We start from the raw sequence: 25,485 nt of genomic DNA on the forward strand, positions 1-25,485 counted from the left end.
TAAATACAACTCTGGCCATGGAGTGAAATGTATTTTTACGTAAATAACGATTGTTTCAGCATTTAAGTCAATATTTTCTGCTCTCTCCTGTATAATACGACCGCCTATTCTAAATACAGCAATACAGTAAGTAATAGTAAGTAATTAGTTTATTACAGTGTCACAATCTAACATTATACATAATATATTATACATCAGATAAAAACAGCATAAAAATATATTAGATTCCTGCATTAAAAGACATATTAGACACTTTTACCTCATGCTCATTAAATGCATACACAATTTAAAAACAGTTTTCAAAATTAAAAAAATATATTTAAAAATACAAAAAAATTACTTCGTAGATCAACAATTTTTCACATATAAGAACAAAAAAGGTAGAATTGATTTAAAAATCTTACACAATATGCTAATAAATAATAATTAAAAAAAAACAGTTCTTAAAAAGTTATAAATTTATCTTTCTCCTCTTAAACATCAAATGCAATGTTTAAGCTAATAAAAATTGAATTTCATCACAGCTCATAATATAATTAAATTTCTCTTCTACACTCAAGATAATAAAAACATTGTTAAAGGTGTAACTGGTTTGGTGTAACGTCCTGTTTAAATGGCGAGTGGTAAGGAGCCACAACGAAAGTTTGATAAAGTTCTACGGTAGTCTCTAAACTTGACAGATTTCACATAACTGCTTGGCTGAAGATAACTTTTATACTGTCTAAACGTCCTAAAGTTTATTTCCATTTTCACAGTTTCTATCGTTATGCACATCGCGTAGCCAATTTTCAGCATCCATAGTGTTTAACTTGTCCTTTACAACATTAACTTTTTGTCGGATTGTCATATTTTGAGCGTTTATCAAAGAACTTAAGTTACTTTTTTTAATAAATTTCAGTACACGGGAATGCCACGAGCGCTGTTTTGATTTACTCGACTCATGTATCTTTTTACGAGTCTATTTCTATTTTGCAGCCTTGTTTTACACCATATTATCGCCAAACATATCGGTCATATGGCCGTTTACTTTAACAGCATAGCGAACATCTACATATAGCGACTGTAGTCCTTTCAGAAACTTTCCGTATTTGCCTATTGACATCAGTTTAAACTACATCATCTCTCTATTTACAGAATCAAAGGCTTTTTTGGCATCGATGAAACAAGCAAACGTTGAAAGTCTTTTAATTTTTATATTAGTTATAATACTTGTTAGAGCGTATAAATGTTCGATGCAACCACGATCTTTTCTAAAGCCATTTTGTCCATCGGCTAAGATTTTATTTTCTTCTAACCAGGATGATAAACGTGTGTTAAGAATATCTGCATATATCTTACAGGGAATTGACATCAGAGCTATCCCTCGATAACCTAAAGGATCACGATAATCTTTGTCTGGTTTTAATATTGGATTAATGAGTATGTTGTTCCATGTCGCAGGCACAACTCCATTGTGATATGCATACTTTGTTATCTTGAATAGAATATTCACACACGAGTTGTTACGAAGAAATTCGGCACATATTTGGTCGAGCCCACCGGCTTTATTAAGTTTTGCTCGATAAACAGCCTTCTCAACGTCATCATACGAAATATCATTATTTAAGATTTCTGATTTCTTTCCTGAAAGATCTGTTATTTCATTTTCTTGTTGATGTTGGACAGTACATATACAGTCTTCGTCGTACTTATAATCAGTTACACTGAATAAATGCTTGCTTTTCCATGTATCATATACTGTTTTAATATCTTTACACACATTACCTTCTGATGTTAATACTTCCATTGGTATTGAAGAACGTCTGTCATTCGCTATTCCTAATTTACCAATTTTCTTCCAAAAGTCTCTTGTGTTGTTCTCTGTCGAAAGATTAAGTAACTCTTGCTGTTGTCGCATTTGATAACTTCCTTTCCTTCCTCAAAAGTTTATCGAACGCATTTCTCGATGTAAGAAATTGTTTTCACACGTACACGTTTCTTTTTGGTACCGCAACCTTTCCATTTCAGCCATACTTTTTTGTGTTCGCAGGTTTTATCCCACAGTAATTTGAGATTATTATTCAAGTATGGTTTGTATCTTGATTTTCCTTTTGACTTCCTGTATTGATTATCTCCTTCTGATTTTTCACCTATCTTTGATTTCACTTCAGAAATAAGTTCAACAAAACAGCCATAGGCAGCATTGACGTCTTGTTTCACGGTTAAGTTATTTTCAATGTTTTGAATGACTTGTTCTTTTTTACTCGTACCGTATCGTCATTTAAAAATTCGTTTGGTATGCTTGAGATCTCGGTTTACTAGGAAATTTTGGAATATCGGAGTAAGACGCTTGCGGTGTTTTATCTTGTTGATTAGCTGATTCTCTCTTGAAAGAAACTGTAAGTACCGAACGGTCAGGTATTTGGTTCATGTCATGTAATTCTAATTCGTTGGTAATATCACACATGATTTTAACATCAAATTTTGTGCACATATGAATGTTTTCACGGGTTGTTATTATGAAGTCGACCACTGATTTACTTCGTTTTGATATACACGTAAAATCTTGTTTTCCTTTTCTTCCATTGAGCATGCATAAACTACAGTCGACTAGGAAATCTATTAATAAATCACCATTCGCATTAACTATAATCAATCACCTCTCTTGGTGTTATATCATCAACTCCTTCAATTATAATGAAATCTGAAAAGTCTGAGCATCTCGATTTGAAATCACCTACTATATACATTTTTCCAATGTTCTGATACATATATACCTGATAAGTAAGATCTGCATAAAACATAAAACTGTTCTGTGTCATTTGAACGGCTTGAGCATATTGGTGGTAAATAACATACGCATACACTTAAATTTTCCTGTTCATTATCGCAATTTAGCCAAAGAATGCCTTCGACGCTTTCATCTAAAATTTTAACTTTATATTGATCTTCTATACTACTTTTAACAAATATTCCAACTCCACTCAAGCCACGCTTCGCTTAATTTATGATGCTTAGTCAGTCTGTTTTGTCCATAGAATATATAACCGTCTATATCGAATTTGTTGTTTCCAACTAAAAAAAGTTTCACACACACAGTATATATCAAAGTTCAGTTGTTCTAAAACACAATGTCTATTATTTTCACTGTCGGTGTGTTGTGACCACATGCCAATATTCCATACATCAAGCTTTAGTTCCTTGTATCTTTTGTAGTTTTTCCCTAGCTTTCCTTGTAGTCGTTCATTTTTCCAATTTCTTGAAGTATAGTGCGCATATTAGAGTTTTGGACCCTTGTCTCGTATGCAACATCACTATCAATATACACGTTTCTATATTTTTTGCGTTTTTCTGAGCTCCATTTTCTTTTCCAAAACTGTTGGTTTTTTTTCCTGTTTGAAAATTAATCTTGCCACTACTACACCTGGACTGGGACCATTTGTTTTCTTTCCACTTTTTCCACTTTAACATCTCTTAGCTTAAGTCCATCTCTTATCATGGAAATCACATTGTTTTTAAACAGTTATTGGTGGGTGTTTCATTTTTATCATTGGGTAACATTTTAATTATCAAATTTTCCCCTCTATCAATGGTATCCAAGTTTTTTTTTTATTTTACGACAGATTTGTACGTTTTTTCCATCGAGTTCAGTTTGTTTTTCATAGTGTCAAGTTCAGTTCTAATTTCGCTCTTAATATTGTCTATTTTACTATCGAATTTCCGGTCCATCACCGAAACTAATTTCTCAGTTATCTTTACTTTAAGTCTATTTTCTAAATATGTCATTTGTTGGAATAGTGTAGAGACAGCGAACTTCAATTCTAGCTTTAAGTCCAATGACAAGTGATTTAATGTCAAGTTCGTTGAGTGATTTGGATTTACGTTAGGGCGGCTGTTTTCGATACAATTTCTGTTTTTTTATTTTCATACTCAATTTTCTCGAAATAAAAGTCAATATCAGATAGCTCGGAAATATTACGCATCTTGATTCGTTATATGTACTTTTTGGTAGAGTGTTAGTATGTTCCGTATGCACAATAGCTTCAACTTCAAAGTTTTACATAACTGAATATTTTTTGTCATATTTCCGGAAACTTGTCGTAGTCTCTCCGATAACAATTTCAGTTCGTGTTTACAAAATGTATAGCCCGTGCCTATGTGTGGGCTTTGTTTAACAAAATAATAATTGCATATGTTGTTTGTTTTGTGTCCTCTGTACCTTCTTTATAATTGTCTTTTGCTGATAATTGACAAGTTAACACATATACACACTTACAATTTGCAAAATATCAATTTTTCTTCACAGTGCTTAAACGTACAAGTTGTTGACTTAGGATGCGCTCAATTTGGTACATAGGACATGTCTTGGATTCTGTCTATTTCCAAATTTGCTAAACTAGTCCGATATCTACGTACTTCAGAATAGGATGCACAAAAACCATGAGAGTTTGTATTTTCAATAAATGTTTTAGAGCCAAACTTATGGTGTAATTGTAATGCCAAAGCAAGATGAGATTGTGTTGATAGGTTTATGTTTAAAGCAAGTATGCATTCTGTTATCATTGCAATCTTTCAATGAGCATCAGAATAACGAGGAGGTCCATATCATATTCATTGAACTATAATGCAAAGTTAAAAATCCTCATCAAAGTTAATTTATAAAAAATACTGGAATTGCTTCGAAACTTTACAATAGGAAGTTTACAACATTTTAATACAGAAAATCATGAAATTATCAATGTAATCTAAATGTACAAATGTTGTAACTACTTCTTTAAAATAATACAGAGTGTGCTTTTGCTAAACTGAGTGAAAATGGACAAAATTTAGAAAAAAAATAAGGAATTCTAGTTTTACATTTATGGAATGACTGTAATATTTTTCTGTCTATGAAGGAATAACATAAAAAATTTGGTGCACACTGAATAACGCGCGTAGCGGGTTATTTAACAGTGTGCACCACATTTTTCATGTTATTCCGAATAGACTGAAAAGATATTACAGTCATTCCTTAAATTATGTCTATGGGCTGATAACAAAATAACGTCAGCCAATCAGAAGACATGTAACATCCAAAATTAAATTATTATGAATTAACGATTAAACTCTGTATAAAATGCAAAATCATATGTCAAAAGACAAAAATAAAGTAAATGTCTTTTTTCTTTCCATTTTATAAAAAAAACCTGCACCGCATGAAATGTCTACGACCGTGCAAAAAAAATAGCTTAAGGTATTGACTTTGCAAAAAATGATTTTTAGCCTGCAGGTATGCCGGTCCATTAAAGTCGTAAATTAAGCACCTTTTTCTTGATCTGTTACTCCATTAAACTGTCCTCTACTGGGTAAAAAACAGACATTAATTGTTTCACGAGAAATACAACTAAAGCAGCAACATCACAGATTTACCATTATAGGTAAATGGACCGTTGGGCTTTTAGTTTATATAAGAATTTATTGCACTAAACACCCTCATGTTTTTTTCTCTCTCAAAAATTACTAAAGTACATGCTATGTGTTTTAGGATGGACATCGTATGGTGTACAATGTCGCAGAATTCTACTGGTTCTTGTGCTGTTGTAGACCCAAAACTATGGCTGCTTCATATGTATCCTCCACCTGCTTTTATGAAATCGCAATTTCGCACGGAATCCTTTATGTGTTAGTCATTTAGGTATCAAGGTAAATCTGCGAATCAATCGTGTGTCTACTTATAGTTATCCATGTTTAGGATTTTCATATACCTATAGTCAAGATTCTCATCTGGTACCATACAATGTGTAACGTTAGGATTTTGAAGACCCTCTTAGATAATGATAACTTTCATTTTCTTTTCTACAAAGGACTCATTCGAATCAAAAAATTTAAAAAGATCAAATAAAGGTCAAAGTTGAAGAGCATTGAGGGCCAAAATTCCTAAACGTTTTGCCAATTACAGCTACGGTAATCTATTCCTGTGGTAGAAAAGCCTGAGTATTTAACAAATTCAAGTTTTGAAAACAGTTAATTTATAAATATGACCATATCAATGATAATTCATGTCAGCACAAAAGTGCTGACAACTGGGCTGGTGATACCCTCGGGGAATTAAAACTCCACCAGTAGTGGCATCGACCCAGTGGTTGTAAATAAACTCATCATAGATACCAGGATTAAATTTTGTATTTACTCCAGACTTTCGTTTCGTCTTCAAAAGACTCATCAGTAACGCTCGAATCCAAAAAACGTTTAAAGGGTCAAATAAATTTCGAAGTTGAAGAGCATTGAAGACCATAATTCCTAAAAGTTTTGCCAAATACAGCTACGGTAATCTATTCCTGAGGTAGAAAATCCTGAGTATTTCAAAAAATCAAGTTTAAAAAAAACCAGTTAATTTATAAACATGACCATATCATTGATAATTCGTGTCAGCACTTCTGTGCTACTGGGCTGATGATACCCTCGGGGAATTAAAACTCAACCAGCAGACCAGTTGCTTCAACCCAGTTGTTGTAAATAAACTCATCATAGATACCAGGTGTGGAATTCCGTCTGCAAGGGTTTTCAATAGAAGTTTTTTTATAATATTATTTCAAATCTAAAGAACGGGGTGTCTTTACTATTGGTCCTGTTTGGCTTTATCAGGTCTTTCATATTTTGGTTAAGTTTGCATTATCAGATGATTTGTCACCGAGAATCATTGAATACACCAATTGTCGAGATTCTCATCTGGTACCATACAATGTGAAACATTAGGATATTGAAGACCCTCTTAACTATATAACAGTGCACATTGGGGAAAATATCTAGGATATTTCAGACATTGGGGATTCTATATTATCAGCTAGTCAAATGTATGTCATAGCTACCTAAAGTATGACCTGAATCAACTACAATTTTGTCTAAAATGATGATATTCAACAAATGATAATTACATGGAAAAAATGAAGGCGTCGGTTGAAAAGCTACATTGGTGTCAACATTATAAAGCATGGAGTTTCTATGCGTTTCTAGTCCAAAACAGTGTGCATTTTAATCATGATAAGAAACAATATTATTTAACATAGTCCAGAGAGCCTTAGAAACAGGTGATAACTGACAATCTTGTCAATTAAGATTAAAATACTCGGCGATCATCATATAGCATTTAAAAAGACAAATATATTTTTTATGAAATGGCTCTATACTAATACATCAACGTGTTAATGTGCTTTGGTAAATTTGTGTATACTTGTCTTTCATTTTTACTAATGTGCTTTGTCTTAATGCCTTTTTGTGTTTTGTTACCTATTTCTTTTTGTGTTTCTTTGTTACATATTTCTTTGGTTTATTTAGTGATTAAGATAACAACACAATGTTGAATGCTGTACCCCTATTTTATGACATGTTTACCTATTATGTCTGTTTGTTTTATTCATACATCGTTGTCAATATACTCTGCAAGTATTAAAAGAGGGGCGAAAGATACCAGAGGGACAGTCAAACTCATAGACCAAAAATAAACTAACACCGCCATGATGCCTAAATAGAAAGACAAATAATAGTACACAAGACACAACAGAGAAAACTAAAGAATAAGCAACACGAACCCTATCAAAAACTGTGGGTGATCTCAGGTGCTCCGGACAGGTAGGCAGATCATGTTCCACATGTAGCACCAGTCGTGTTGCTTATGTTATAACAAATCCGGTAAATAGTTTAATGCGGTAGGTCACATTCGTGAAAAGGGAAGGGGATCGTAGCTACGACATAAGGAACCGATATCATCTGTGAAACTGTTATTAAGGGCATACGATACAGTTTTGATCCTGTATTTACAGTTTGATGAAAATTTCCATATAGGCTAGTTTTTGCCTGCTTCAATCAAATATGTAATAAAAAAATATACCTTCATGTGCTACTTTTCGAGTTAAATGAGGTCGAAATTTTGTATATTTGCTCAAAATTCGGATTTGTGGCCGTATTTTCTCTTTCGAAAGAAAGCCATAACTTTTTTGTTTCAAAAGATAAACACAAATTGTTTTTTGTTAGATAATTTGTATTTTTTGTATTTTAGAAGTATCCTAAAAAATTATGCATTTTTTTATTCAGAAATAACTCATATTTATCAAATGGTCATGAATTAAGAAAAAATCGCATTTTTTTGCTGTATATTTATCATAATTAAAAAAAATCCTCTATTTACAGTTTTATAAAATTTGGTCCACATAATCTCCCTGCAAAATGAAACAAAATGTCGTTTTACAAAATAGGGGTCCATGCACTCGTTTTCAAATTAAATCAGTTTGAATGATAAAAAATAGTCGAAAAATGCATCTTTTCCCGATATGTCATAGTTTGACGTCGCGAAAATAACATTTTACGTTAGCAACGTCATTACCTTCTCTGTAACTGTATCGTATGCCCTTAAGTTACTTACGTAAACAAATAATTAATACTTGTTTTATTGAGCCAATGGTACCGTTTATTGTAGTTAATTGCGCTATACGTTCTCTTTTCATTGGAAGAGGCCACTCTTTATCTACTTTAATATTAAGAACAAGCGAGAAACATTCAAGTATTTATTTGTAAATCTTACAAATCCAGTACACATTTACTTATTATGCATATTCCTTGTCACTGATATGTCTAAGGTTATAATGGATGGGACGACATTTCTAACACAATGTAACAACAACGATACATATGTAATACACAATATGTGTTATGTTCAATCATTACAAGATATAAGAGAGCTATTTCAGCAATTGATATGCTTATATTAAGATATTGATTATAAATCATAAACAAATTTCTGCAATTGATATGCTTATATTTAGATATGGATTATAAATCATAAACAAATTTCTGCAATTGATATGCTTATATTAAAATATTGATTATAAATCATAAACAAATTTCTGCAATATTGAATATTTAATCGTATTTTCAAGAGAGACATTTTAAATTATTGTCTGAAGTGTATTATTATGTACAACATTTCAGTGTTACAATATACGTGCTTTACATATCAATTTATTTTATTGCATGTTACAACAAAAAGATCTGTGTCATTTATTTAAGTGAAGTAAATTCAAAACGTCACAATCTTTAAAAAGACACTTTTGAAATATAACTCTTGTGTCTACATGTATGCGCACATCTTATTAATAACACTTAGTACTCTTACCAAAGTTTTAAATTGTTCTACATTGTTTTACCACTATAACATTTACCTTATTTAAAAAAAAAACTCATCCAGCAAATACAAGACAATTAATTCGTAAAAATGTATAAACAAAAAGCATCATAATGTATAGTTCAAAACTACCATGTTTTTGATAACACACAACATAACTTCATTTAAGAAATAATGCAAAACATGCTTACATTCAGTTTCTGAGCAAGTTTAAAATCACTTGACTATGCTTTAATATTTCATAGTATGTATACTTATCGCTAACGTATATTAGAAATATCAAGGATAGAAGGATAAGTGTCAGTGGTATTCTGTAGTAAAATGTATGTGTTTTACAACTACATATATGAGCAGCTAAATTAATTGAGGTAATTAAACAAATGGTGTAAGGGGTACAAACTACGATATACGAGGTAAAAACGATTATTAACACATATTTTAAACCTATAATATAAAATTTAGCAGAGAAAAATCTAATTGTACGAGTTCGTTATCTATTTATATCAAAATTTTTGTTGATATCGCTTATGTGTCATCTGTCTTCGGGGTCAACTCAATAGTTAATTAGATGGCGTATAGACCGCAACGATCATTCGTATTATCGAGTCAATGCCTTGTAAATTGTTTATTTTAGACTTTTCATAAAATGAATAAACGTTTTAGTATGATATAAGTCAAACAGCCGAATGTGAGTCAAATCGCTAAACATGAATTATTTGACAGTCAATGCCCTTTTAAAGCCTGGCCCAAACCCTAAATGTAAACAAAAACCATACAATACAACCTAGTTTGCATGAATCGATTATGGTAAGTACGTTTAAAGAGATGATATTTACGTAACTTCAAATAATCTTATGCAAATCTTCGTGTAATTCCCATTCAAGTAAATAAAACAGATATTACGATCCTTTCAATATTATATGTTTTCTTAAGTCATCTTATTTGTAGTTTGTCATGCAGTGCTTAATTGATTTATCGTTTTACATCATAATGTTCCAGAGAACGGTTAATTTAGATCAACAATTTAAAATGAGGTTTCGATCTTTTACCAATTATTCTCACCTAGGATAGACACGTTCTAGCTAATGCAATTCATTTTATACTATTCTTGTACTAAATATACTGTTTTAACTCAATATACGTTTCTACTGTTCTGTTTACTAGATTACTTGAACAGGTTGCTTGCTGAGTGAAATCATTTGCTATAGTCACATTCTTATGTCATCGATTGGGCATTAATGCATGTGACTTTGATAAGAGAGTTGGAAGATACCAAAGAGATATTCAAACACACAGGCCGGTGCCAATCTGAAAACGCCGTGACAAAAAAGGACGAAAAGACAAACAACAGTCAACAAAAATATAGTACCTCTACCTCTTTATGATACATATAATTGTTTTGATACAAAACTATTTTGATTAGATGATCTTCTATCAAATAACGATTGATACATGTAGAAAGCATGTATAGCTTTTCTTACTTTGCATATAAGTTATGTGTATTAACAGTCAAAGATAGTTCCGTCTATTTTTTATCGTTCCATAAGTTGGTGTATGTAGTTAATCATAGAAAGTAAATACAAAATAGTTGTTAGGTATAACGACTGAAGTTCAAAAGTTATACGACTAAAGAATTATACACACTTATCAATAATAATTAAAAAATAATACGACACAAACGTTGGACAATTTTTTTTTCTATAACTATCATGTCTTCTTCATTGATATAAATAGATAAAGTTATTATAATTAACTCTGAACTTCGTATACTTTTTATTATTTTACTAATCACTTCATTGCTTTGTATGCAATATGAACGATTAAATGACTTATTGTTATATCTTATTATATTTTCAAATAAAATAAATACTTAGTTGAATATTAACGAATTCGTTGCCTTAAACAGCTGTCATTGCATCGGTACCATTTGGGACACTTTTTCTCTTGTTAGAAGTAACATGCATTTCGTATTCCTGTTCTTCTGTGTGTAGAGGAGGTAGTTCGTTCTTTGACAAGTAATAAACAATTCCAGCTCCTAGGCTGTCACCAGTCACGTTTGTCATTGTTCGGAAACGATCCCTGTTAAAGAAAGACAGTAATTTCATTATCAAAATAGCATATTTACATTTATGCGGTACTAAAGACATGGCAATACCGTGCTTCCGTTTTTTCAGTCTTGTAAGTGCTATCAAAAATACAATTCGTGATCGATTGTTATCAAATTTATGTCAGATTTATACCAGCAATCGCTCTGTATTATTCCTCTTAAATGTTGCTAGCACCAGTGATTGAATTTAAGTCTGAGACGGTACTTTTTATTATATCATCATCTGAAAAGTCTGAGTAATAAATTATTACTTGCAAGTCGTGTTCAGTGTTTCAGTAAATTTCTGACTTTTCCATCGCGGTACATTTAGTACTGTTCAGAACATTCGCAGATAATTAAGGAGTTTTTGAGCGTTTTGTCTCCTTTTCCCTAAATTCTATAAAACATTAAAACGAACTTTGAGTGCATATCAGTTGGTGATTGTGCTTGCACAGTATGCATCACTTTTTTAACTTAGGTACAAGATATAGTTATAGTTTTAATTATATTATTCCAAAAGCACACTGCAGAATCAATTTATATTTCTTTTCGTTTTGAGATTTCGTCCTATTTCTGTCGCGGAATACTGAGTAATTCGGTTTTCGGACTTTATATACTGTTTTACGCGCTCTTTTCCTTTCATCGAGATTTCACACACCAAACTGGTTCGACAACTTTACTACATTTAGATTGTAATATTATGCTTTGTATAAATCCTATTTCTTTGTATTTTATTTTGTAGATATTAGTATGAGCACAGTTGAGATGATTATATAGATAATATAATGACGCATGATGTATGGACTTTAATATTCGATCGCACGGTATACATGTATTTTGAAAAAATGTTATATTAAAACTGTTTGGTGTGTACCTCCTGCCATATTAGTCTTTGTTGTTTCTTTATATAGAATGAGAAATAATTTATGTTCGGACGAGCATAGCGAGGTAGAACATAAATACATATTTATCTCTTTCCTCCAAAATCAACAGCATATACTCTTTCTGTGAAATTATAACTGTGATAAGATATTTCTTTTTAAACGAAATGAATATATATAGACCCACTGCATTCTGTGGAAATGGATATAAGAATCTCACACTGAAAACATGTTCACTTAACGATAGAATGACCTTCTCTTTGTTGGTTTTTAATTGTTATTTCCTATCTAATTCACAATTAAATGAATGAATTGTTTAATATGTTTTGGAACTGTACAAATCTCGATTGTTATTTTCCACTTCTAAACCTTTTTCCCCTGACACAAATATGATATTAAACACCCTTTTGTATAATTTTCTTTTGCATTCATAGTCTTAGTTTACGCATTGTTTACAACAACATGGCAGAAAACTTTTTAGGAGAGTGTTTTACAATGTTCAGTCCAAAAAGGCATTCCGTCTGATTTATAATTTAGATCGAAGACTATTCTGTTTAATTAAATTGGGATTCCAAGACATACTTTACCTTTCAAAATGTCAATAATTAAATGTAGAAAGGTAATACCATTGTTATCTAATGCAATATTTAGTGCCCTTGTTTAATTACGATGACATGCACCTTTTCTGTTGCGTGATGTTCCTTTTAGACTCATCGATAAAATCCAGGTCGATAGACTTAATTAAGTTGAAGATTCAAAGTATTATATCAGATTTGAAATCTGGTAAATTCGTTGTTTTATACAATTGATATCGTGTGCAACGTGTTTAGGGTTCATTGTTTTATGCAAAATGTATAGCAAAGCTGGTTTCTATTTCATTGTTTTTTTTATATGTACCTACAATCAGAGAAACACAAATATGTTCGATGGTTATAAGGAATCATGTAATGTACGATTGTTAATATCAGTGTATATATATTATCATATTGGTTAGAAAAGTTTATTTGCATAAAATACTTACAAAAACCAATCAACAACTAGTATCAATGTAATATCCTCTGTTGGTAATCCAACTGCTGCTAGGACAATTACCATTGTAACTAAGCCAGCCTGTGGTACACCAGCAGCACCTATTGATGCTGCAGTAGCGGTGATGCTGAAACATACGAAATTAAATCATGTTTAAGGATGTTCGCTGCTCAGTTTCAAAATAAATTTTCATAAAACTAGTATGTATGTATTGATAGGTAATAAATTGATGAATCAAAAAAGCAAAAAAAATATAAGGGTCAATGTGCTTGTTTTCGAGATATTAGCCATTGGAATTTTGGTGGGAAAATGTTCTCTCTTGACTTTTCATAGCTTTATCATTGACCAGTTAAAGTTCTCAAATACTATTAAAAAATAGATAAAATTTTATAAGACTTTAACAAATGACTTATAATTATACATGTAAAAGATTTATAAAAAGAAAAATGGGGGTTCATGGGGATATTTTTTTAAGGCAATCAAATCGATAAAACTAGAGGATTCCAAAAATCTGACAAAAATTCCAAAACATGACAAGCAGACATCCTTAATTCGCAACTTGCCATTATCTAATGTCCTTTGTTTGTTACTAAAGAACGACAATCTAATATTTGATTTTTATTAATGTGTTTGGTAAACAACAAACATGACAAAACATTATGTTATTCAGTGCCTGACTTTAAAAGTAAATATGAAAATAGATATTTTAAACACAAAATCAAAAATTACATTAAAAGTACATTTGTAAATTGTAAAAATAACTATTTACTTGTAATATTGAAAAATGATATATGTTGTAACCATATGTCATCATTGTTCCTGTTGATCCTATGTTTTCCTCTAATAGTTGATGTGTTTCTCTCGGTTTTAATTTGTAACCCGGATTTGTTTTCTCTCAATTGATTCATGGCTATTGAATAGTGATATACTACTGTTACCTTCAATCATCATTAAAAAAGACTAACCTGATTGTGACTATTTGTCCAAAGCTGAGGGCTGCATTATTGACTTGTGCGATAAAAAGCGCAGCAACAGCTTCATATAGAGCAGTTCCATCCATGTTAATTGTTGCGCCAACGGGAATAACAAAACCAGCCACACGAGGGTCGACTCCATTGTTATGTTCTAAGCAATGGAGGGTAACTGGCATTGTTGCAGAACTGAAATGAGAATGTTTCTATGTATTTTGTGAAGAAAGTTAGAATATTATGATTATAATATATTGAATAAAATTGAGAATGGAAATGGGGAATGTGCCAAAGAGACAACAACCCGACCATAGAAAAAAACCAACAGCAGAAGGTCACCAACAGGTCTTCAATGTAGCGAGAAATTCCCGCACCCGGAGGCGTCCTTCAGCTGGCCCCTAAACAAATATATACTAGTTCAGTGATAATGAACGCCATACTAATTTCCAAATTGTACACAAGAAACTAAAATTAAAATAATACAAGACTAACAAAGGTCAGAGGCTCCTGACTTGGGACAGGCGCAAAAATGCGGCGGGGTTAAACATGTTTGTGAGATCTCAACCCTCCCCCTATACTTCTAGCCAATGTAGAAAAGTAAACGCATAACAATACGCACATTAAAATTCAGTTCAAGAGAAGTCCGAGTCTGATGTCACCAAAGAAAATAAACAAAATGACAATAATACATAAATAACAACAGACTACTAGCAGTTAACTGACATGCCAGCTCCAGACTTCAATTAAATTGACTAAAAGATTATGATTTCATCATATGAACATCAGGCACAATCCTTCCCGTGAGGGGTTTAGTATCATACCATCATAACATATATGAGAAGAACATAACCCGTGTCATGCCAACAACTGGTTTTTGAATAAATGTGTTTAGTTCCGATGCAAAGACCCTATAAGTGAATCAATATTAACGCCAAAATATACAATCTTTAATGACCTGACAACAGTATCGTAACTATATCCCTTCTTAATAAGTCTATTCAAAGGTTTTGTTAGTTTTTGAGGTGAATACTGACACCTTTGTGCTTTATAAAGAATATTTCCATAAAAAAATTGGATGTGAAATACCTGAACGTATAAGAAGTCTGCATGTTGAGCTATATTTACGAATGATGTCCTTATACCGATGATAAAATTTAGTAAATGTTTTGACTAGTTTGTGATATCGAAAACCCTGGTGTAATAATTTTTCAGTAATACATAAATTTCTCTCGTTAAAATCTAAAACATTGTTACATACACGAGCGAACCGTACAAGTTGAGATAAATAAACACCGTAAGATGGTGACAAGGGAACGTCACCATCTAAAAATGAATAATTAACGATAGGAAATGAAAAATCATACCTTTTATCATAAATTGTAGTATTCAGCTTTCCGTTAGTGATATAGATATCAAGATCGAGGAAAGGGCAGTGGTCATTGTTAGTATTAGCTTTATTTAAAGTAAGTTCAACAGGATAAATTTTTTTAATATACATACTGAAGTCGTCATTATTGAGAGCCAAAATATCATCCAAATATCTAAAAGTATTATTAAATTTGTTTATCAGATGTTGTTTCGATGGGTCTTTCCTTATTTTTGTCATAAATTGTAACTCATAGCAATACAAAAAAAAACTGTTTGTGTTTTCAATCACCTGTGAAAATTACCATAAATTATTTGATATTTGGTCCTGTCAATCTGATAACTTTTTAATTGATACGATATTCCTGTGCTTGCATTTCCTATCATGATTTTCTTGATAAAGGTTGCTGCTCACAAGGAAGCTATTAAACCAAGAGTTCCATATGGTGAAGTTGAAATCATCCCTTCGTAAATTTCACGGACGCCATCACGAGTTGGTTGACCGTTATGGACTAACCGTTTCACAAATGATTTCGGATATGTTCCTTACGTCGTAACTACAATCCCCTTCCCTTTCATGAATGTGACCTACAGAATTAGACTTTTTACCGGATTTGTTAAAACATGAGCAACACGACGTGGTATTTAATTTCGTGGTTTAGCGAAAGTCTGTTTATAAGCCAATGTTATATTTGAAATTCGTTGAAAATTTGAATTCTTGGTTAACCTGCAACCTCGAAATCTACGAAAATTGGTATCCAACGAATATCCAACGAATATCAATGAATCCGCAGTATGCATATTTGTAGTAATCTCATATCACTATTGAGGCAAAACTTACTTAATTGTAATTATATAATTAACACATAAAAGTCTTTAATACCTAAAAAATACTTAATTTATTTGTTTTTTTTTTTTTTTGCCTACTTTAGCCTCTTCACTATGCACTTGATTACATATAAAACATCGGTTCTTCATACGAGACGAAATGACAAAATTTAATTCCCGTCTAAAAATCGTAGTATATTTTGTGAGTTCAAGAATCTAATTTGAAAACAAGACACCGGATGCGGCCACTTCGATTTGTTTCATATAACCGCTTGTTCTATTATAAATGACTGGTCTACATTCGAACGACTTGAGACCGTGGTTGCAATACAATTTGTAAACATATCAAGTACTGTTTTTACCATGTTAGTCTTTGATGAATGGAGACATCATATTTCGCTGAAAAGGATGATCATGCAGATTGCTACACATTATTTAACTTATACTTATAGATTTCGTCCTCAATTCAAAATTAAGAAACAACATTTTAATCCTTATTAGATTGAAGTCTCGTTCTGATTTGAGCTTCAGAGATGAGGTTTCCTATAACTATGATACTAAATAGGTCAATTAATTACCTCTATCAAAAATACATATAATCTTCTTTTTTTATTATAACCATGCAAACATGTCTATTTTTAACCATCGTTATTGTGTTGGAATTATTTTTTTTTAAACCCGATTACTTTTACTTTAGTCGAAACATTATCCTACTAAATCTCTCTTCGCATTCTTGCCTTCGTTGTTTGAACTTTTTATCCCAGGCTTTAATATTGATAGTCATAAGTATAATCGATTCACCTACAGAGCGTACACAGTAGCACAGGCAACATTCAAAACCCATCAATATCATTATCTTCTTTATACAATAGGAAGCTTTAATTCTCAAGTACTTGCACGTAACCTTAATTTACGAAGAATATTTTTAAATAGTAAAGGGTACCATCAGACATGATATTGATGAGACCCGGAATCGAAAAGGAAAACAATTATTGGTCTTTTTTGAAAATACAATTAAAATATAATGTAGTTATTCGGCAGTTCATCATTTCTATTTTTCTACACAATATATATAATTGCACATAAACAGAAAACATCTCAATTGAAACTGCTGCAAGCTTAACTGGGCTATTGAATAGAATTACCTGCTTGATGTTCCAAATGCAGTTGCCATTGCTTGTAGAATGCCGTAAATGAATTTGTAAGGATTTCTCCGTGTACATACAAAAAATAAAGCAGGAAGTATAAGTGTTCCGTGTATCAATAGGCCTATCAACACAGTCAGGAAATATAATCCCACCTGTGTAAGAAGGATGCCGAAATCTTCCATTGCAACTATCTTTCCAGCAATCAAAAACGCTATTCCAATTGGAGAATACCTGAAAATGCAATACTCATTATGCTTTGTGTAAGAAATCACATTTTTTAAAAATATGAAGCAAATATCAAGATGTCGAAGAGTATATATAATATTGTATTGTATACACACTTTTTTTATCTATATTATTGCATTTTCTCATTAGTGCATATACAATTAATTAGATTTATGTATCCTTTACGCTGTACTTGCTTTCGGAAGAAAAACGTATCATTAAATAATTTTGTAAGACACATGTTTCCCATAATTTTCACGATCAATTTACATAATAATTATCTAATTACTAGTTTCAATGCCGAAAATAACGTGACTCCATAGATAAAGTGTTTTCCAAGAAAACGTGTAGATTACTGTTTTCTCCGATGAAGCATTCTGTTTTTTTAAATCTGTGGTACCTTTCACCGTGTATTTCATAGTATGTCATTTGATATTATCAAAAGAAACATTGGCACATCAAATCAGGCCATTAAAAAAATGACAGGTATACGAAATGCATAAATCAATTCATAGACTAATACTATTAAAAAAAATCATAAAAGATACCGAAATCCAGGGGAAGTTAAAGACGGAAAGTCCTGTACAAAATAGCAAAATCAAAAGCTAACAATGGAAAACAACTGTCATATACCTGACTTGGTACAGGCAATTCCTTATGTAGAAAACGCAACGTCAATTACGTATAATAAATGTAAATTTAATTGGAGTTTATAGAAGTTGGTGAACACTTTTACCATAAAAAAACACAATCTGCTATAATTTCTATTCTATTAAAATGATCACCTAACGCACAAATAGCAACAACTATACCAACTTTACTTATTCTGTGTTGAAATGAATTATCATTGATATGTTCAGTTATCATCGATATGGTCACAATTATTCCGCATCAACAATAGATTACCTTATCTGTATTTGGAAAACTTCGGGAATTTTTGTTCCTCAATGCTCTTCGACTTCGTACTTTTTTTGGTCTTTTTAACTTTTATTGATTCGAGCGTCACTGATGAGTCTTTTGTAGACGAAACGCGCGTCGGGCGCAAATTATGAATTTGAATCCTGGTATTTATGGTGAGCATAATTACTCCCGACTGTACAAGCTCAAATGCACTTTGACCAACTACAAAGTAAAAATTTCAATCAGTTCGAACACAACTTCACTAGGTAGATTGATTGGTTTTTGGTGTTTTAACGCCACTTTTAAGCACCGCATTTAGGCTATTTCGTGGCGGCGAGTTTATATTGGTGGAGGAAGCCGGAGTGCCCGGAGAAAACTACCGACCTTTGATAGGAAAACTGACATTTCTAGTCAATTAAGATTGGAGTCGAGTGCACCCGCACGAGCGGGATTCGAACTGACAACCAGTGTTGACTGGATAGTGATAACAGTAGTAACAACTTAGACCACTCGGCCACCGAGGCCCCGCAAGTAGACTGAAACCACCACTCTAAACAAATAGAATTAACACAACTAGCTACTCGAGTTTGTCCTCCTTTAAAGCAGTCAACGTCGTCTTAATAACCACATTAATTACAGTGGAACTTGCCTAATCCAACACACTGGGGAACTATTAAAAAAATATCGGATTAAGCAGGGTGTCGGAATACTCAGGTTTTTTTTTTTTTTTTGCAAGAATAGGCATATTTTAGAACCATGAAAATGTGTCGGTTAAATCAGGATGTTGGAATACTTAAGTGTCGGATTAGGCAGGTTACACTGTACTACAAAATATCTTAGCCACTACTTCATGAACATTAGAACATTCAGCATCATAATATTTTACTACTGGTACAATACCATCAATATAGCCAATCCAACAGCAGTTATCAACAATAATTTCATTCCATACATCGTTAAGATCTACATCATGAATATTAACTTCTGAAAACCGCCATGTACATAGTCAGTAGTGTATTTCAGATCACCTCGTTAACTCATGCAAATCGAAGACAGCTAATGTCTTTTGTCAACGGAATTAAGGTTCAAATTGAATTAATGGAAAAGCTGTACGAAATATAGAATACTTTCCCAAGAGAATTTTCAATCTAAATAGGTGTGAGTCTTCATGTCTATGACATAAATGGTTTAATAGAAACTTCACCACTACAAAAACGTCTGTACTTTTGTAGTGCAGCTTGTAATTATATGTTATTCTAACGTCTGACATCAGTGATCAGTTATGAAACTTATTACCTTTGAACAGAATATAACACGTATGCATCATAAAACAAATATTGTGGAAAAGTGATTAAAGAAAACAAAACACAAGAAGAAGAAACAATTTGTGAGGAAATGTGTGCCTCATTTTCAGCAAAGTTGCTCTCCGATCGTTTTGTAGTTATTTTCTATCTATTGATAAAGATATTGCGTTATAACCATTCCAAGAAAACTGTTTCAGAGATTCTTTTACCTACAGAAAGCTTGTTACGCTATCAACAAATGTTTACATTCCCATTCAGACAATGTATCATAAACTCTACCACTCTTAAATCGGTCTTAATGTTTAAGTCCTCATTCAGACAATGTATCATAAACTGTACCACTTAAATCGGTCTAACTAATGGACGAGAGAAATCCTCCTATTTTAATCATAGTATTTTTATGGAAGAATAACATTAACGGTACTTATTTTCCTGCACCAGAGGCGCATTTCGACAATACATGTCTCTTCAGTGATGCTCGTGGCCAAAAAATGCACTCTCCGTAATAAAAGTTCTACATTTTCATGTTTTGTGGTAATTGATACACATTTAATTCAATACAAACCATATAATATTTAATTTGATACAAACCATATAAAAACGACGAAAAGGTTCATTGATGCATCTGTCAAGCAGGTGCAGAAATCAACGATAGGTTTGGCTTTGTGTCCCATCCGACCTAAAACGACACCAATCAACACGGAGAATACTACTAATCCTAGGATATTAATTTGTCCAGTCTCTCCGGAAACAGGACTATCAATTGTGGTTGTTACAACTGAAATAGAAAATTAAAAAAAAATAGTATAGAAAATACATTTCAGATGTTTTAATGTAATCAGTCTTTTAGTATTATTTAAGTAAACATTTTCTTAAACCTTGGAATAGTCCAAATAATCACATAGATCTGATGCGTTTCCGAAAAAACTATAAGCACATATGACCTAGGAAATTGACGAAAGAATGGCAAATGATGACCTTTATATTTACGCTCTGTTCATTTTGATGCATTATTTATGTTGTTGACATTTGCATTTTGTTTTTCTATAAGGAGATATTTTTTATGAAGTTCTGTTAATTTGTGCCGTTATTAGTTAATAACAATCAAAACCGAGGAGTAAACAAAGACTCACAAAACCAAAGGACATTTACATCAACAGTTATAAATAACAACACTAACTCCACTAAAAACCAGGAGTGAGATCAGGTGCTCCGAAAGGATAAATATGTTGAGATGACTGAAATCTCCTTCCTCTTTTAGCTTCGCCGCGGTTGACAATGTTTTCTCGGGGTACAATCTACTCTATCACCTCTCAGCTATATGTTACTTATATAAGGATAATACGCCTGGTATATTTAATGATCAGGCGTACTCATTTGCATATTACGACTAATTTTACGCCAGCTGAAGGTTTCAGTCTCTGTTATGATTGGTTTCCACCTTGTTGGGCCTGGTTGACGCCTGGACATGCATTGCGTAAACTCTGGAGTGACGCAAGGATAAAGTATGATTTATATGCCTGGTTTTTATGTCATTTACAGGCGTGACATTTCGTACAGGTAAATAGAACCACAATCAAAAGATATTGATTGAAGAAACTTCAAAATAGTGACAAGTTACAAAGCTTTACATGATGACATTCTGTTACCTTTTTTAACTATGGTGCTGCCATTTGTAAAGTTGAGAACAAGAGTTTCCATATTGTCTGTATATTTAGATATGTTGGCTAAGTTGTCAACAAAATTTGTGTCATTTGTCGAATAGATTACCGTCTTTGTCTGGTTTTCTGGCGCAAGACTTGTTCTGTACTGCAATAAAATAAATGTTGATATCATTAAACGTTGTATTAAAATTTTGCATGTTGTTTTGTGAATTTAAATTAACTGAACTTATTTATTTAGAGACTACCACTAACTATAACTTCCTAAATATTTGTATTGAGAAAAACGGTTATAGAAACAATATGTACTGGGGTTTGTATGCAGATGAATATATCTGCAATCAAATTCTATCTTTAAATGCATATTGGTGGTATTAAAGACAGAAAATCAGAACACTACAAACAAAGTATAAACTGTGCATTACACTAATGTATCAAAGCCTCATAAAGAGACGTATTATTGGTCGCGTTTATATTTTAGAAGTTAAACAGAAAGACGGACGGAAGGGAGGAAGGAATGACAGAATGACAGACAAAAAAAGGTAACATTATTACCTCTGTTGCCTACGATATGGCTAAGAATAGCATTCTATTCTATATTATGGAATATAATTGAACAATATGTGACTATCATACAAGTGAGAGGTTTAGCTAGCTATAAAATCAGGTTTAGTCCACCATGTTCTGCATATGGTAATGTATGTACCAAGTTAGAAATATGACAGTTGTTTTCCATTCATTTGATGTTTTGGGGCATTTGATTTTGCCTATTGATAAGGGACTTTAAAATTTCTTGGAGTTCGGTATTTTACTTTTGAAATAGATTTGTAATCTAATTCTTTTATGCATAATAATATCAATAAATGCAAAAGTGGATGTGATGGTATTAACGGTATTTGCATTGCTGCATCAGATGTTTTTTTCAACAATTTGTGCTTCTTTAGCGAAGCTGGATGCTTAAATATTTAAAAATCTCAACTTGTACGGACGTTGAAAAACTGGTCAAACCAAAACAGACATAAAGTATAGCCAAATCAGGAGAAGGAATAAGATCTTTGCGTGAGTGCGATATTGATTAAATATAATTTGAAAATTTGTAATCAATTAATACCCGTAAAACAATACCGAACTACTGATAACTAGCCACATACGGACCCTTCGAAGAGTTGATGTATATATCCCCAACAGAAAATGTTTACTGCCAGATCGGAAAAGTGTAGATGACCATATTTATTATGTTATTAAATGTTTACATCTTTTAGCAATATATAAACAAATTAAATATAAGCTTCACTGTGGTTTGATGTTAATACACTGAAAAAAGTCTTCAATTATCATTTAAACACAAAATGTCATATATTGGTTTTATATTCATTACGATTTTTTTATTTCAATTTCATACGCGTTTGGTTGTTCCAATTAGTGTATATTCTTCTCACGAAAAAACAACGTAAAGTAAAACTAACATTTAGATTAGATTCGAAGTATCTGACAGCAGTGTCTTTGTTTCCATTGAACTGTGTATCAAGGGAAATCATCAAAAAAGAATGATTGATTAACCAAATCAATATTTGACTTTAAAAACGAAATTCAGTAAAGTTGTATGAAATTGAACTTGAATTAGTTAATACAAACTCGTCATGTTCTGTTACCGCCTTGCATTGATTTTTTTACTAGTTGCGATGAAAAGAGATTTTCGTCACATCTTGATATATATGCATATATTTTTCGAATTTTAAGTCTTTCAAACCTTCTAGGAATCTTTTTACTGTTGTATTAAACAAATTAAACAAATTTTGCAGACATTCACTAGTATTGGGTGTAGTGCCAATATATACTTATTACAATTGTTTGAAGCAAAGTGTTCAAACAAGAAGAGTTTGATATAACCATGGGGCAATCAAACGTCGACTGTAAACAGACAATGGTAACTATATTAAATTAGAGGCTCTAAAGAGCCTGTGTCGCTCACCTTGGTCTATGTGAATATTAAACAATGGACACAGATGGATTCTTGACAAAATTGTGTTTTGGTGATGGTGATGTGTTTTTAGATCTTACTTTACTAAACATTCTTGCTGCTTACAATTATCTCTATCTATAACAGTACTTTCTGTGGAAAATGTAATTGAAAATCTTCAAATTTTAAGAAAATTGTTAAAAATTGACTATATAAAGGGCAATAACTCCTTAGGGGTCAATTGACCATTTTGGTCATGTTGACTTCTTTTTAGGTCTTACTTTGCTGTACATTATTGCTGTTTACAATTTATCTCTATCTATAATAATATTCAAGATAATAACCAAAAACAGCAAAATGTCCTTAAAATTACCAATTCAGGGGCAGCAACCTAACAACCGAATATCCGATTTATCTGAAAATTCCAGGGCAGATAGATCGTGACCTGATCAACAATTTTACTTCCTGTCAGATTTGCTCTTTATGCTTTGGTTTTTGAGTTATAAGCCAAAAACTGGATTTTACCCCCATATTCTATTTTTAGCCATGGCGGCCATCTTGGTTGGTTGGCCGGGTCACCGGACACATTTTTTAAACTACATACCCCAATGATGATTATGGCCAAGTTTGGTTAAATTTGGCCCAGTAGTTTCAGAGGAGAAGATTTTTCTAAAAGATAACTAAGATTTACGAAAAATGGTTAAAAATTGACTATAAAGGGCAATAACTCCTAAAGGGGTCAACTGACCATTTGGGTCAGGTTGACTTATTTGTAAATCTTACTTTGCTGAACATTATTGCTGTTTACAGTTTATCTCTATCTATAATAATATTCAAGATAATAACCAAAAACAGTAAAATTTCCTTAAAATTACCAATTCAGGGGCAGCAACCCAACAACGGGTTGTCCGATTCATCTGAAAATTTCAGGGCAGATAGATCTTGACCTGATGAACAATTTTACCCCCATGTCAGATTTGCTCTAAATGCTTTGGTTTTTGAGTTATAAGCCAAAAAACTGCATTTTACCCCTATGTTCTATTTTTAGCCATGGCGGCCATCTTGGTTGGTTGACCGGGTCACCAGACACATTTTTTAAACTAGATACCCCAATGATGATTGTGGCCAAGTTTGGTTAAATTTGGCCCAGTAGTTTCAGAGGAGAAGATTTTTGTAAAAGTTAACGACGCCAGACGACGACGGACGACGGACGACAGACGACGGACGACGGACGACGGACGACGGACGCCAAGTGCTGAGAAAAGCTCACTTGGCCCTTTGGGCCAGGTGAGCTAAAAATGAACACCGCCAAAAAGACAAAACGCAGTTCACAAAACTTAACTAAATAGTAATTGTAGGTACAAGAGGAAACAATCTTCCACGAACCAAAAATACTCTCATATTATTGTACAAAGATCTTATGAATACAAATACATACACCAGTAAAACAGGACACAATCAAGTTGTCAGGAAACATATTTCTGAAATAAAGTAAAAACATGATCATTAATACGAGATTTAAAATTCAATTCTTAGGTATTATATAATGAATCAAATAAAGCAAAATATATAGCTATCAGTTTATGTTTTAGACATTTGTTATGAACAAATTATGAGATCATTGTTAATATAATATACAGGGTCACAGTCGAGGATTTAGCTTTGCAAACTAAGTACATGTCCAAGTTGTTTAAGATCCTGAAGTTCAGTGGTTTTTCGTTTATTTTAGTTTACGTTATGTCATGTCGGAACCTTAAACATAAAAAAAATAAGAAGATGTGTTATGATTGATAATAAGACAACTTTCAAACAGAGACCCAATAAAGCTAATCTTCGTTACTTAATGTCCCCAAATGGCCTTAATTAATTAGAAAAAAAAACACAAACTGGATAGCAGGCTTTAAAACACCCCGGAATGCAAATGTTAACCATTCAAATAAGGAAACTAACATGTACGACATAAACGAAAATAAATATTTATTTTATAATATACA

At 32.2% G+C, this 25,485-nt stretch overlaps 1 protein-coding gene across 1 annotated transcript; it reads right to left on the reverse strand.

The window, feature by feature from the left end:
* Window positions 1–10,975: 10,975 nt before the first annotated feature.
* On the reverse strand, window positions 10,976–24,967 carry LOC143065095 (excitatory amino acid transporter 1-like). The gene is made up of 7 exons (XM_076238441.1): window positions 24,930–24,967; window positions 21,520–21,679; window positions 20,462–20,648; window positions 17,439–17,672; window positions 14,098–14,292; window positions 13,125–13,259; window positions 10,976–11,215 (listed from the first exon to the last, which is right to left on the reverse strand). The coding sequence occupies exons 2-7, from the start codon at window positions 21,569–21,571 to the stop codon at window positions 11,035–11,037; spliced, it is 984 nt and encodes a 327-aa protein (XP_076094556.1). The 5' UTR covers window positions 21,572–21,679; window positions 24,930–24,967; the 3' UTR covers window positions 10,976–11,034.
* Window positions 24,968–25,485: the final 518 nt, after the last annotated feature.

This window comes from Mytilus galloprovincialis, chromosome 2 (genome assembly GCF_965363235.1).
Source record: "Mytilus galloprovincialis chromosome 2, xbMytGall1.hap1.1, whole genome shotgun sequence".
Classification (NCBI taxonomy): domain Eukaryota; kingdom Metazoa; phylum Mollusca; class Bivalvia; order Mytilida; family Mytilidae; genus Mytilus; species Mytilus galloprovincialis.